The 16,091-nt window shown below is 37.3% G+C and overlaps 1 protein-coding gene across 1 annotated transcript; it reads right to left on the bottom strand.

The window, feature by feature from the left end:
• Positions 1 to 1,041: 1,041 nt before the first annotated feature.
• Ccdc110 (coiled-coil domain containing 110) lies at positions 1,042 to 14,534 on the bottom strand. Its single transcript, XM_076855262.1, has 7 exons — positions 14,388 to 14,534; positions 13,847 to 14,111; positions 6,033 to 6,088; positions 5,680 to 5,745; positions 4,311 to 4,421; positions 1,407 to 3,534; positions 1,042 to 1,091 (listed from the first exon to the last, which is right to left on the bottom strand). Exons 1-7 carry the CDS (start codon positions 14,532 to 14,534, stop codon positions 1,042 to 1,044), a joined length of 2,823 nt encoding a protein of 940 aa, XP_076711377.1.
• Between the last annotated feature and the right edge of the window lie 1,557 nt (positions 14,535 to 16,091).

Here is a 16,091-nt window from a genome sequence, read left to right on the forward strand (position 1 = left end):
CAACTTCATGCCACTACACTTAAGAACTTAAATGTACAAATTCTTCAGAATGTCCAATTTTTCAAAATATAAAGAGAAATAGAAAACCTGAATAGTTGTATGTCAACTAGAAAAATTCATTTTGCAATTTGGAACCTTTGCATTTAGAAAAATTCAGACCCTCTGGTGAATTCTACTGTGTAATAAGGAAGAAATAATATTACATATCAATAATACCAATTCCACACTAATTCTTGCAAAAAATAATGTAACAAACTAATATTCTATACAGAAGTAGAAATTCTTAACAAAATGATTAATATTATCAAAACAAATCCAGGAGTATACATTAAAAGAATAATATAAAGTGACACAGTGGGGCTTGATCCAGGAATGCAAGATTGATGTAATACTTCAAAATTAATTTAATTTACCCTTTAATAAATTAAAGGGGGAAAACCATGCAGAAAAAACATTTGACAAAATTCAACAAGGAATTGTATAGCTTATAGACAAGAATAATGAGTGTTGTCCTCTGGAGCGAAGGACAGTTTTGCTCATAGCTTTGGAAGCTACAGCTTGTGTTTCCTTTGGAGACAAGTTAGGAATCTTACTCTCAATAAAATAAAGATAGTGTGTCCATCTAGAGCAAAGAGCAGTCATGCTTACTGCACACTATAAAATATTTGGCTTCCATAAACTCAGGGTTTCTCTCCTATAATGCAGCCCACTTTGTAGTTCTCTTCAGGAATTAAGCCTTGGAAAAATGATGCAAAAATGTCAATACTCTTATCTACTGCTGTCATTGTAACAAACCTTTCCTTTATCTCTGTTCCAGGAGTTTCATGTCTTTTACTAGATTCCATAAAATTGTGGCAGGCTAACATTTGCTTGCTAATTGGTAAAATCTCAGTTTATTCACAGTTCTTGACAAATTCTAATTTTAAAAACTAGTTTAATCAATTAAAAGGTAAATATAATCCTATGTTAAAATGAATTTAAGATTATGCTGTGGGAAAAAGTACTTGGACAAAAGTATTTGAAACATTGAGTTTTGGAAATTTATTTACATATTTTGGATGGAAACATTTGATACAGTTTACTTGGAATTCCTGGAAAAAAAAAGAGTATTTATTTTTTAAAAATGGGAATGCTTAATATACTTCAGAATAATAATTTTAAAACTCTTGCTCCCTGCCCAAAGATTCTTTTTGCATATTCAATGTATATGAGTAATATAAAATATGAATTTCATTTAAAACACAAAATCCCCCAATAATTCCATTATATAGTAAATTGATTATGAATGTTACAAAACTAAATGGTATTCATCTTAAAGTTTCCTTCTTATTTCTGTATTCTGGTTAGTGCCCAATAGGCTATAAGACTCTTGACAGGTCTCTACTAATCTACCACAACATACATACCTTTCAAATCATGAGCTAAAGGCCTACTCCTAGGATTAGAAGTGTCTTCATAAGTATTATAGTTGTCAAAATGGAATTTCTCTCGTCTTGAAATGTGAGTCATTTTTGTTAGGTCATGATGCTGACTAGAAATTTTATCACTTAAACTCAAATATTCTCGCTGAAGATTCCGCATCTCAAATTCCAAGGTATTCCTTTCATTTTCTATACTTCTTACATAGTTTTCTAAAAGCATTTTGTCTTCGGTAAGTCGACTGAGGCTGTTTTCAAAATTCATATTTTCTTGACTATGTTTCTTTAGTTCTTCTTTCAGAATTTGATTATCTGTCTTAATTTCCACTACCATTTTTGATAACATTTCACATTCCTTGCTGATTTCTGACAAGCTGTTTTTATAAATATTTGCTTCTGATTTTGCATTTTTAATTTCTTTCAGAAAACTCTCTTCTGAAGCATTTTGGTAAGTTTGAAGAGTCTCAATTTTTCTTTCCATCATTTGTCTAGCAGTAGTAGCGTCTTGTAATATTGTTTCAAGGTTCAGTTTTTCATTTTTAATTGTTTCTAAGATTTGAAGAAGTGACTCTTGCTCATTTTTTGCCAGTCTTTCCTTCTCTTTTAGCTGCAGGATCTCCAGCTGGTTTTCTTTTAGCTCATTTTCAAGTGAACTTTTGTCTTGGAGGAGCTGGTATGTTTTTTTCTCTAGAATGTCTTTTTCATCATGTATCAAGAGAATATTTGTTTTCATTGCTTCCATTTCTATACTCATTCTGTTATTTTCACTACTGACAAGGGCCATATCGTTCTGAATTTTGTGTTCCTTACTTTTTAGCTGATCGAATGCATCCAACATTTGTTGCTTCTCCAAAGCAAGCTGACTATTTTTTTCCTCAAGCATTTTGTTTTGGCCTTGGAGAACATTATATTTACTAATTATTTTCTTAAATTCTTTAAGACATTCTTTGCTGTCGTCTTCTGCTTTAATTAACTTGGACTGAATAGTGTTTTTTTCTTCAACCAAATTCTTTAGTTGCTTTTCGTGGCTTTCAATTTTCTGTATCAGAGATTGTGTGGTAAAGACTAGAGGCTTTATTTTGGTCTTCAGGGTTAGATTTTCGTTTTCCAGTTCTGATACTTTTTTCTGTATCTGCATAGATTCTTTTAGGTAATTCTGTAAGTACTGAATTTTTGCAACACACTGCTCAGTGACAGAATTGACTTTAGATGTTTTCTCATTTTCAGCTATTACTGATCCGTGTTTTACTATAAATTGTTTCCCTTCTTTGTCTTTTATTTCATGTTTTGTTTGGTCAAGGAATGGCAGTGTATGTCTTGGAACTCGGGAATGGAATTTTAAATCTGCAATATTCTTGCCGTTGATAGGAATGTCTTTATTGTTTTTCTCATTATTTTTTCCCCTGTGTATTTCACTTTTAGATAATTTTTTACATTTCCTACAAAAATTCACATGGAATTTTGACACTGTTTCCCTGAATGGGAGTAACTTGCTTACTAATGCTTCTAATTCTGAAATTCTCTTTGATTTTATATCTTCATTTAAGTTACTTTCTATGCTTTCCTCCTTAGTGAAGTCAATTTTTTCCTTGTGAATGGGGAACAGGTCATAGTTCCCATTTCTTTGAATATTTGGGTTGGTTTTTAAGGTTTGAAGTTCACTTGTAAGCGCCAGTTCCCTATCATGTGACTTTTGAAGCTCTTCCTTCATTTGCTTAATCGAGTAGCAAATATCATCCAAATTTTCACAAAACCCATGCTTCAGAAAAGGCATGTCCATTTTGGATTTATCCAGAATACCTGTATCTGCTTGAGATATCACATTTTGAGATATTTTAGGTAGAAAACTGTACTGATTATTATAATTCTTTAATATGTCAGAATTTTCTGAAGGGTTCATAATTATTATGTTTGAAGCTGAATTATCTGTTGGAGTTCTCAAGTTCTCAAGAGTTAATATGTCCTTGAACTGCATCTGGGATGGAATATTTATACTTTGAGAGAGACTGTTAACATTATTGCTACTGAATTTTTCATCCATTGAAGGACGGATCATGGAATCCTCAAAATGATGAATTTTTTCCATAGAAAAGATTTCTTCTGGCTTCTCTACAGGCTGTTGACAATAAAAAGCACACTATAAATGTACTGTCATTTGCCAGTAATAATTTGTGGATGATTTATTCATATAACCAAAATAAACATGGTATCTACTTTTATACAGCAAAAAAGCCTAACAGGTATGGTTTATTTTTCCAGAAAATTTAACAACATTTAACCTGTGATTCTGATCTCCTCAATTTGTTTAGAATTTGCACTTATTTCCTGAGGGGATGAGATACATGGACTAACCCCTCAATTTCAGAAATAGAAATTTAACATCCATCAACAGAACATCAAAAATAGGTGGAGAAGGTCATAGATAGGTCAAGTGAGAGTTTCAGGAAAGCAAATATTTCCACTTCTGCTTGCATTCCTAGTTTTAGGTCATTTTAGAGTTATGACTATCCTGAAAAAATGTGATTTCAAATCAGTATGGACACAGTGAGGGTCACCCTGATTAGCTGTTGCTCTAGGGAGTTCAGGTTGGGTCAATCCTAAGTGCATGGAGAGGCTATACAAACTGCCTTGTATTTGAATTTACTTGGAAATCTTTCAGTATCTGGACTAACTCAAACATCCCTCACAGACTCCAAAAGGAATAGGAAAACTGCAGAAGTAGAGAAGTAAACATACGTCTTTTAAGGTCTTCAGGATAGAAACTTCCTTATTTTCATCTCTGACAGTCACTTCTTCCTGTGAAGAGAGGGAGAATGTAAAGCTGAAGGTAAACTAGTAGTAGTAACATTTTGAAGCACCTGAATGTAGGAATGATCTTTATAAATTACATACCGAATTCTTTTCAGTGTGTGTACTGAATGCTAGATTTTTTTCTGAGCCAAATTGTGGGGTTTCTACTTCAATAATACTTTTGTTCAGTATCTCACTGATTTCAGACTGTACCTGTAAAAGATAAATTGAGAATGTTAGAATTTCAGATTCATAAACTTATAAATGTATAGGAATAATAGATATTACAATTGAAAGATATTTTTACATTTAAAAAAAATATTTATTTTTAAGTTTTAGGTGGATACAATGTCTTTATTTTATATTTATGTGGTGCTGAGGATGGAACCCAGTGCCTCATGCATACTAGGCGAGTGCTCTACCACTGAGCCCCAGCCCCAGCCCATATTTTTTCTATACATAAAAATTCTTTCCATCACAGAGAATATAAAATTAAGTGTGCTTACTTTATTGTAAATATGTATCATTAAAGGAGGCTTTAAGAAAATTAAATTAAATTGGATTGTTCTGATTTTTATCTTTCTTAACAAAATCAGAAAGATAACTTAGTGAATCAGTAACATTTTATGAACTATATTAAAATAATTTTAGGTGTTTGATTTTTTTTACATTATTTAGTAAATATGAGATCTTTGATCTCTGTCATCAGAACAGAACAGAATATTCTGTCACTCTGCAGAAGAGTTTGTCTTCTCTTCCATTTTCCTGCAGTTCCTCTTAGCACAAGAACACTGGGTGTATAAGCCGTTAAGGGAGAGAACAAGCATGGCTTTCTTCTCTTTTCCACTCTGATCTGGAAGAATAAAGTCTCAGAGCTCCTAGCAAACCTTTGTCACCATATAAAGTCTGAGAATTCACTCCTGGAAAGCAAGATATGGAGTGAGACTTGTTCCTGATAACATGAATTTTTAAAAAATATTTTTAGCTGTAGATGGATTCAATATATTTTTTTATGTGGTTCTGAGAATCAAACACAGTGCCTCATGCATGGTAGGCAAGTACTCTACCACTGAGCCATAACCCCAACCTCATGAATCTTGATTATATACATGAAGCCATCTTGAAGTGAGCTATTTCTAGGATTTTTGGTTACTTGAGGTAATAGAGTATGTTTTCCCCGCTAAGCCAGTTTGACTTATATTTTAAACCTTTCAATGAGGGTCCCTATTTGTTGACTGTGTATAAATAGCACTTTAGAACTCAGCTAATGCTTTTTCTTTTTGCCTTATATCCAAATAATAAGTATAAAAGAGAGAATGTAGTTTCCTCAAAACAATTTTGAGCTTGAACTATGTCATGGCTTCTGATATGTTCTACGTCAGTTTATCCACTGGCTAGTAGTGTAGTTAGGAGATGGGAAGATAAATGTTAAGTCACAATGTATCCTATAAAGAGATGAAAAGAACCATACCATGCTAACATTCTGCAAAGTCTGTATTCGCAGAGCCTGAAATGATTCTAACTGATGCTGAAGGACCTATAATGAAATTAAACAAAGTATTAAATTGAATATTTTTAGGCTGCTAAACATAATCTTGGATTGTTCTGATTTTTATATCCCCTAATGTTACCATTATCAGAAAGCATCATATGAGATTCAGGTGATTCACATTCTTAGTCATTTTGCTGACTCTCCAGAGCTCTTTCATAAAGATTTTTGTGAGGACAAAGTGGAAGAACCAACAAGCATTTGGGAAATATTTATTCTGGAAAAGATCAGCCTTTGCATAGGATTTTGGAGCTAATAAAATGAAATAGACTCACTTTCAATGCTGACTGTGGTTGGATTTGGTTTTCAGATTCTGATATGCAGCCATATTCTGAGAAGTAAATTTGAAAAAAATGTGGTTTAATTTTTAAATTTTATTTCTCAATAAATAAAAATAGCAAATTCCTAACTTTCTTGGATAGGAAGGCAATGAGATAATGAGAATATTTAACATTGACATTATGGTAATCACAAATTTAAGAAGTAATTTTCATTTGACTTAAAATACCCACTTGAGTTTTGTGGTTTTACTTTTATAATAAACCACTACTTTGTGGTACCTAACTTGAAAAATCTTAAAAGCTCAAATATCCTTGACTCTGAGATACAAACTACACTTCTTATGTGAAAAAGCAAACTAATTATCCTCATGTCATAGGAGACTTGGAAGGATACTGTATTAGTTCTCAGTTTAATAAAATTGTAATGTGACTTTTTCCCCCTTTTAATGCAGAACAGGTTGGATTAACAACATACTATGAGCCTTGTTATTAAGCAAAGCACTAGAAAGATCCACATGTTCCTTCTGTTGGGAAAGGCAATTCAATGTGCACAGTCCTTTGGTCCCCTCTCAGCCATGTAAGAACTTCCTTAGGAACAGAGTGCTCACAGTTTATGTTAAACTTATCACCTTGTGTGGAAATATTTTTTCCCCATTTTACTTATTTACTTGGGAATTGAAACCAGGGATGCTTTACCACTGAGTTACATACCCAGTTCTTTTTAATTTTTTTATTTTGAGACAGCTTTGTTCCGTTACTGAGAGTCTCCCTAAAGTGCTTAAGCCTGACCTTGAATTTGTGATCCTTCTGTCTTAACCTTTGGAGTCAATGGGATTACAGGCATACACCACAGCTCCTGACACATTTTCCCATTTTAGACTCAATGTGTATTGTATTTCTTTGTTCTGCTCAAGCGTGGGGAGTCTCCCCTGAGCTATTTGAACATCTTTATGGGTTTGGTATTACAAGCTATTTTGTGGCTCCTCCCAGTTAATGGATTGCTCAATGCACTGACCTCTGCCTTCCCTTGGCTAGGGAGACCCATCTTGTAGCTCAGGAGTTGGGCATAACCCATTTGGAGCTGGCAGAAGAACATTCTATAGAAAACCTTTGAAGTTTGCCCCATATAATAAAGCAAATGTGGGCTCTCACTCTCTCTTTCCAGTGTGGTAGCTCAACCCTTAAGGTCAAAGAGCCATCCTGCCCTCGCTTTTCAAACTTACTTTCAGTGTCATGTGGGTTTTTTCACCACCTTCTTTTCTTAACTTTATTTTGCAGCCAGCCCACGACACATAGAGGAAACCCAAATTCCACTATCCACATGGGCCGTGGGTGAGACTCAAGTGTGTGCATTTTATGAAAACTGACCAACCCTGACCAATACACTACCATCTCCCTGAAGTGGGGCATTCTGCTACAGCACAGGAGGGGTGTGTGCAGACCCATTGTCCTACATTGGTTACCAACGGTGACCCACTGGCCATTGGAGTTCAGTAGCTACTGCAGAAGCTGATTTTGCACCTGTCTTTGCTTTGTAACTCAAATGTAGTTGTATCCAGTGTTTGAGTTCTCTTTTCCTTGGTGCTTCCAATACCAACATATAGTGGACAAAAGTGCTCATGCTTCTCTTGACGATAGAGAATAGTTATCACATACCCAACATTTCCCGGAAGATAGATTATAGATATGCAACAGGGGAGAGACTATGTGATGTGTGCAAATTTCCTTACATATATCCTTCTTTGTCCATATGTTAGGCAACTTGCTTTAATTCTTTTTTTAAATTAAAGAAGTGAAAAAAAATTAATGAAATGAGAGTTAAGATTGAACGGTCTTGGGGCTGGGGATGTGGCTTAAGTGATAGCACGCTCGCCTGGCATGTGTGCGGCCTGGGTTCGATCCTCAGCACCACATACAAACAAAGATGTTGTGTCTGCGGAAAACTAAAAATAAATAAATAAATATTAAAAAAAAAAAAAAAAAGATTGAACGGTCTTCTAGGCTAATTCTAGCCCAACAAGTTCTGCTCTTACAGAAGGGCTTTGAAAGAGTTTTTTTCCTCCTCCTCCTTCTTCTTCTTCTTCTTTTTTTTTTTTTTTTTGAATTAGAGATTTGTACCCAGAGTCATTAACCACTGAGTTATATCCCTGGCCCTTTTTATTTTGAGACAGGGTCCCACTAGGTTGCTTACAATCTTGCTAAATTGCTGAGGCTGGCTGCTTAATCCTCCTGCCTAAGCCTCCTGAGCCTCTGGGATTATGGGCATGTACCGCTATGCCTAATTAAGAGGCCTTTTTTGGATTGGTAGTCTGCTAGGTGTTGTAGAAACTGGTTGCCAACTCTTTTGTCACTTGGCCTTCATCACTGATAGGGCAAAACTGGTTGGGAGCCTGGAGATGTGTGTGACCAATTGCAGAATGCCACCTCAATCAAAGACAGAGAGGGACAGTGTTCTTACCAGAACATTGCTTAGCTTTGCATCTAACTGGGAATAAAATGGCAAAAAAAAAAAAAAAAAAGAAAGAAAGAAAGAAAAGAAAAAAAACAAGAAAAAGAAACTGAGGTAAGGCTGGTATGGAGGCAGGAAGGCATCTCAAAAGTTTTTTATTCACTCAGATATCTTTTAATGAATTCAAATAGGTCATGCAAATCAAAAAGAAGATATTATCTGGAATTCTACCACCCAGAACTAACATTGTCAATTTTGGGTACTTATCCTTCATTGGGCTCTTTCTGCTTATATGTGGAAAAAATAGAAAGTATTTTAGAGCAATGGGGTCATATTTCACATGCTACTGAAGTGATGGATATGCCAATCACCCTGAGGTAATCATTACACATTGTATATATACATGCATTGAAATGTCGCACTGTACCTCATAAACATAATTACTATGTGTCAGTTAAGAAAAATGTTTCAAAAAAAGAAAGAAAATATATCATGAATAAGAATAAGAGGTTGGAGTCATCATGTTTTTAAAACATATATTTCTGTTGTGATCAGTGTTGATTTACTTCCTCCCAAGAAAAATGAGAGAGCTAGCATTATAATTCCTTCCACATCTACCCCCACTTTTCATGATATTTGCTGTTTATGTTATTTCCATAGTGAAGTTTCATGATGTTTACATTCTGTTCTGTAACCATAATACTCATAAAACTATTTAAATACCAAAGATAGGATATTATTCTTGGAAATAATTTTAGCCTTCCTCTTTATTCTTAATGGTGTTGCTGTTCAAAATTACATCTCCTTCCTGCAGCAATACACACCCTCTTTTATTAGAAGAACTTCAAAACTAAATATAGGATTCCTTTTGCTAAAACCGAGGAAGAAATAAGGTGTCAAAAGAAACCTATAGACTCAGTGAAGTGATATAGTAAAGAAAAGATTCTTAAGAAAACACAATAGGGTTTATACATTGCTTCTCTCTATATTTTCTATCCTTCATCTCTTCATTTTTGGTCATGGTACAATTACATAATTACCATGCTGCTTCTTGTCATATGGCTCATTAACTTGACCTTGACAATTCTGTTCAGAATTTCTGTTTTTTTTTTAATAGTATTTTAGATTTTTATTTTTTTACATCCTTCCATGAGCCCCCATTAGTCTATCCCTCTGAGCTATAGATTTGGGGCCAGGGTAAAAATTGAGTGTAGCTGTCTGCAGAAGGAAAAATCTTTTGGAACAGTATTGACAGGCTTTGTTGGAGGATGTGGTCTCTTTGGTGATACTTTTGGTGGTATTCCCTGAGACTCTGGTTAGAAATTTAGTGGTAGGATGTACCTTCCTTGAGGAAATATTCTGCTGACTTGGCTCATTCTCTCAATTCAGAGCCCTGGAACTGGGGTTGCCATGTAGGATTGTGAAGGTTGTTTACTGGACAAAGGTTCCTGGCCAAAAGGCTGTGTGGGGCTCAAATCCATCCCATGCTCTTTCTACTCAACTAACCAGCACCCGGGGTGGGTGTGCATCCACTCAGAAGAGGATGGGCCTCTTTAAAATCCCCACACAGCTATTTCATGGGCTAGTGGCAGAACCACCCAGAACCTCTGCATTTCTTACAGTAAATTCCTGTTTGTTAATCAATCTCCAAGTGTGTACCCATCTGTTTCCAGAAGTTGCTACACTCTACACATATGAATCCTAACCTACAGAAAGGCACAGGTGTTTTCTCTTTTTTCATTCACAAATGGGTTGGGGATGTTCAAGAGTATTCTCAGGATTTTGACTTGCTTCATTGCTTCTAAAAATCAGGCAGAATCAGGAGCCAGGAAGTGGTTTGGCTTGCCTGGACCTTCTGTTTTTAGTTTTGGCCTCCACTTTCTGATCTTGTGACCTAAGGGAGTGCCCCCTTCCTTCTCAGGTGCTGCTAGTGAAATTTTTGCTCGTTTTCTAGCACTTTTTAGTTCATTTCATTTGGCACTAAGGAAGGAAGAACTGTCATCTTTCTTCACTCTAAAATCTCTCACTGAAAGTCTAGAAGGATTTTTATAACTTCATGATTCAGCTTTTTTTTTTGTGTGTGTGTGTGTGGGGGGGTGTTGTTTCTTGTTTTAGTGGTTCATTATTCAGCAGCTTAATTCAGCTAAGTACTTTAGAATTCCAGAAGAGATGGGATCCTGATGAATCAGTCTATGATTAAGTAGGTACAGTTCTTTCATTGAAGCAGGGGGAAGGCGGAGCATACGGGTACCCACGGAGGTAGGTAAGCAAGGTGAAGGTGGAGGGTGAGGGAGTTTGGTCTTATTGCTTCTACTTTCCTCACATAGCATAGGACTGTGTTACGAGTTGCGAGGTGGTGGAAAGAGGAATTGGGTTTTGAGAACAAGGGGAGTGCAATGACTATCTTGGACAGAGAGAGGTCTGAAAAAGAATTTGTTGGGGGCAATAAAGTAAGTTTGCCAAATAGCACTGAATGCTCCTTTTAGATTCATGTTATGACTCAATAATGAGTGTTTTTCTCTAGCAATGTCCAGATGATTCACTACAGGCAGAGAGTAGGCTGGAAGTTGGATTCACCTATTTTTAAAGCTATTAAAATACCCTTTGTTTTTCTTATGAGTCTTTGGCTGCTACTTATTCCCAAAGGAAAGGTAATTTAAAATTCAGAAATAAAGAGCAACACAGACATTATCAAAGAACCAGATAGACATTATCATAGCACATAATCACATGTCCCTCTTAAGTTCCTGCTGAACATATGCTATTGGGAGGCATTTAGATGAGGTGGAAGATAGGTCCTATCCCTCAAGAAGCTTATGGTCTATGGACTATGCAAGAAATATTCATATTATATTCAACTTAAATTCTCTAGCTATCTTATATTTAAGTGACAAAAGTAAAAAAAAAAGAAAAGATCAGTGGAGTGAAGATATAATCTGAATTTTAAGGGATTTATTATAAGGCTGCAGAAAGTTATGTCATATTGAGTGTTTGCTGGAGGTATTAGGGCCATACCTCTGGCCAACCAATTAAGGGAAGCAAATGAGTTTTAAAAATGAAACATGGCAATGACTCTCAGCTTCAAAGATTTGTAATTCTCAGGTTCAAATACTAGGTTTGCTATGATAATTCAAGTACTTGTTGTAGGAGGCCCATGAATTGTGGCTTATTCTGTACAACTATGAGAGAGATGAATTATGGAGTTGGGTTGCCTGGATTTGAGTCCTGGCTTTGCCACAAATAAGGTGAGGGGATAACTCTAGGCAAGTTTGTTGATAGAGCCTTTATATCCAGCAATATGTCGTCAATGCTCAACAAAACTCAATCTTTCTCCAGTGCCCTGGACAACACATGGTCTTGACATTCTCTGGACTCAGGATATGGCAGTTGCTAGCTCTTTCCCTAGAACTCTGCAGTGATTGCTTCTTCACCTCCTCTAAACATCGATCAGATGTGACCTGCTGAGAGCTGTTTTCTCCTATCACCTGCCCTATTTAAAATTGCACATTCCCCACCCACCTCTGATATTGCACATGCTCCACACCTCCCTCTCTACCTTACTTTTCTCCATAAGATTTACTGCCATCTTGCACACAATATCCTGTGTCTGTCTGTTCCCCCGACTAGGAGGTAAGCTTCATATGGGCAGGGGTCTTACATATAGTGTTCACTCTTGGATCCCAATAGATAGAACAGCCCTGGATACACAGCAGTGCTCAGAAATATTTGTTTGGCAGACAAACAAAATGAATGAAGACTTGGGTAGGACAGAGGTCCTAGAAAAAAAAAATGTTGGTCATCCTGAAGTTCAAGAATATCTCTTATATACTCATTTCAATGAATCAAAGGCTAATTATGTGAACTCATTGTTCTTATTTGCATGAATAATTAGCACTATTTAGGCAAATCAGGTAAATATTTTGTTGGTTAGTAATCAGAATGGATCACTTGGTGACAGTGAAGTGTAGACAATACAGAAAGAGGGTCCAAAGTCACACCTCCTAATGTGCCTTCAGTTGTAGCAAATCCAGCCATTCTTGGCAGTATATATCCTTGATTTGATATACCTAGCATTTACTGAGTACCTGTCCTGTGCTATATCCTGCACTTGTAAACACTATGCTCTCACAAGAGAGACTGTAACTTGTAAACAAGTATTTGTGTTATTTTATAAGTAACTTCATTTTCTATAAATATTGGCATCTTTCTCCAGCGCCCTAGACGCACATGGTCTTGCCAAATTGAAGTATCCCCATCTCTTCAATCTTAAGTACTCTCTTGGAGGTAAAATACTGGGCCAGTTTAATGTTTTAAGTTTTTTTGTGAGGAGGACTCTTTCTCTCCTGTCCCTTTAACCCCTCACAGTTCTCCAAGGAAGCCAGAGTCTCATGGATGGAGGAGGGTGGGCCAAAGAGCAGAGAGGAGACTGGTCCTGATGGCCTCCACTTGATGTCTCTCATTTTGGTGGTGACTGAGTATCCAGTTGTCTTTCGTCTACTGAGGTGCGGCTGTTCTGGCCTCTTCTTTCAGGGACCTTGCCAAGGCATTTGTGAAGGTTCTGGATTTGTGAAATTGCAGAAATCTTGTTCCCATTTCAAGCTTCTATTTGAACACTTTTCTGCTTCTGGATCTCTATATGATGCACATGGGTTATCAGCAACTGGGTCCTCACTTTGTTAGTCTGTCTGGGTACTGCCTCTGCTCAAGTGTTCTGCTCCTTCCCTGGCATGTCCCCCTGAACACTAGTCACAGGCGCATAATCACTGAGGGCTTCTCTCAAGGAAATGAGACTCCAGTTTCAGTGTCCTCAGGTTCCTTACCTGGATATTTACACAACCTTATTTCCAGTTCATGCAAAGTTTGAAAACTGTAGCCACTTGGTTTTTTTCAAACATCCTCCCTGTACAATAATCTGTAGTCCACAAATATTTACTGTGAAAAGTAGTTTTCTTAGAAAAGAAATATCTTTTTAGTGTCTGTCCAAAACAAAAACAAAAACAAAAACCTCAATACTTGCCATCTAAAGATGAAGTATAGTAGAGTGTTGGTTAAGACCTGTATTCTAGAGACAACCTGCTGAATTCTGACTCTATCCTTTGCTACCTGTGTGACCTTGGGAGTTAGTTAACCTCTTTGTAAAGTGGGGATAATGGATAGTATCTGTTTCGTAGGACTGTTGTGAGGATCGAATTAATGGATACATTTACGTGGTTAGAGTGGTATGTGGCCATCATTAATATCATAATAGTTACTAAGTGCATCCATCGGGCCAGTGGACCTAGGCAATGTGCCCGTTGTCTGTATGCAGTACAGAAGCAGCATCATTGCCATAGGAGCAACTTGGCCTGGAAGATTTTACCTGTTTCACTGCCACCAATTTCCTTTAACCCCTCGGAGGCATTTAGGATCTTGGACGCTGAAAGGAGAACGGAGTCGACCGCGTCCTCTTCCTCAGTGTGCTTTTCTGTAACAGAACCCAGCAAGGTCTTTGGAGCCCACCCGGAGCCCCAGCCAGGTGGTGGTCCATGCCCCCTGCGGCCACCGGAGGGCGCGCTGCCGCCACGCAGCGGCAGCGGGGAGGAGGGAAGTGGGTGCTTTTCTGGGGCTGAGCCGGGGATGAGTGGCTAGTTAAGAAGATCCGCGCTCCAGACGACCCGGGAAATCCCTGCGGCTTAGGGGTGAAGCGACCCAGCTGCGCTCTACTTTACCCTCCACTTCCCAGGGTCCCCCTAGAGGAGCAGCCCCCTGGCCCCGTTCTTACCGGGGCTCATTTCTGCTGCTCAAGATCTCTCCATCAACTGCCTAGCCCCACGCATTCCCCTCAGTGGCTTCACGCTGGGGCATCCCGTTGCCTAGTAACTGGGTGACCGGGAGGCGGCGCCCCACCCCCACCCCTTTGCCTGGAGCGGAAGTGGGTCTTGCTCCTGCTCTTCAGACACTTTCCCACCCAGCGGTGCCCAGGACATCTGCGAGGTGGGAAGGACCTCTTCTTTGCTCCTCTTTCCCAAATCCAGGGTACAATCCCACTTGGGCGTTTTCTCCCTCATCCTTCTTGCTGATCAGCACTTGGTTTTGATCATATTGCTGACTTCAGAAAGCACCTGTTGGACCAAAGCTGTATGAAGAAAGGGGGACATTTGGGGACAGATGTTCACCTTTTTTGCTTCTGCCACGCCATTTCATTGTCTTATCATTTTATTCCTCTTATTTCATCCCACCCATCAGTGTGGTCTCAGCATTTGGGGATTTGAGCAGCATTTAAATTAGTATATAATATTTATTTTGCAATATCAACCATTACACATAGAATATAGTCGCTGAAAATTCAAATTTTAAATCACAGTCATAAAGAATTTAAAGTCACTATGATATAATAATTTGTTATATAATTAACATGGCTTGCTTCTAGGGAGATGAAATTTTATGATAGTTTTAATGTTCATTTGCTCTAATTTCTTGTTTCCTACAGAATGATTCTTAGATTTGATATTTTGGTATTGTAGACAATTTTAATACATTATAATTTTGAGAACTTTAATGTGCCTGTTAAATCACTACTCTAAATAAATTGCATTATTTTGAAAGGAGAATGTAGATAAAAACGTCTTTACATTCCCATGTTTATAGCAGCACAATTCACAATAACCAATCTATGGAACCAATCTAGGTGTCCATCAATGGGTGAATGGATAAAGAAAACGTGGCATATATGCACAATGGAGTTTTATTCAGCCATAAAGAAAAATGAAAATGGATGGAACTGGAACCATTATGATAAGTAAAATGAGCCAAACTCAAAAGGTCAAGGGTTGCATGTTTTCTCTCCTAAGTGGAAGCTAGGGAGGAAAAAGGGAAAAAAAAGTTGTGGGAAAGGGACCTCATGAAAATCAAAGGGAGATCAGTAGAGGAGAGGGAGCAGGAAGTGGGAGAAGGGGAGGTGGGGGAAGTGTTGGGGAGTGATATTGGCCAAATTATATGGTATGCATGTATGAATGCGTAACAAGAAATCCCATCCTAATGTACACCTATAAAGCACCAATAAAAAGCTAAATAAAGAAAAGAAAGCCATTACATTTAAAAAATTTAAATTGTATGCTAATGAAATTTCTATAATGAATTATTATATTTTATGCAATGCTATGTATTAACTCCAACTTATGTAATATTTGTGGATTATGAAGGTGTTATGGTTTGGATATTAGGTATCCTCCAAAAGCTCATGTGTGAGACTATGCAAGAAAGTTGACAGGTGAAATGGTTGAGTTATGAGAGTCTTAATCTAATCAGTGCTTTAATATCCTGATAGGGATTAACTGGGTGGTAACTGTAGGTAGGTGGGCTGTGGTTGGAAGAGGAGGGTCCCTGGGGGCATGCCTTTGGGGTATATATTTTGTTCTTGGTGAGTGGAGTTCTCTACTTCCTCAGGTTGCTTTTTCCTGAGCTGCTATCCTCTACCACACTCTTCTGCCATGATGTTCTCCCTCACCTGAGCCCTGAGATCTATGAGCCCTAAAATAAACTTTTTTCCCCTAATTGTTCTAGTCTGGTCTTTTGGTCTCAGCAGAGAAAAAACCAACTAAAACAGATGACAAGTGAATGTTGAT

This window comes from Callospermophilus lateralis, chromosome 4 (genome assembly GCF_048772815.1).
Source record: "Callospermophilus lateralis isolate mCalLat2 chromosome 4, mCalLat2.hap1, whole genome shotgun sequence".
NCBI lineage: Eukaryota > Metazoa > Chordata > Mammalia > Rodentia > Sciuridae > Callospermophilus > Callospermophilus lateralis.

What these genes read in the sequence shown, in the direction of transcription:
- Ccdc110 (XM_076855262.1), bottom strand. Translation starts at nt 14,534, where the DNA reads ATGAGGGAGAAAACGCCCAAGTGGGATTGTACCCTGGATTTGGGAAAG. An exon ending in AACCACAGTCAGCATTGAAA is followed by an intron (nt 5,746 to 6,032) that starts GTGAGTCTATTT and finishes ATTTCATTATAG; the next exon opens with GTCCTTCAGCATCAGTTAGA. An exon ending in CTTTGCAGAATGTTAGCATG is followed by an intron (nt 4,422 to 5,679) that starts GTATGGTTCTTT and finishes TATCTTTTACAG; the next exon opens with GTACAGTCTGAAATCAGTGA.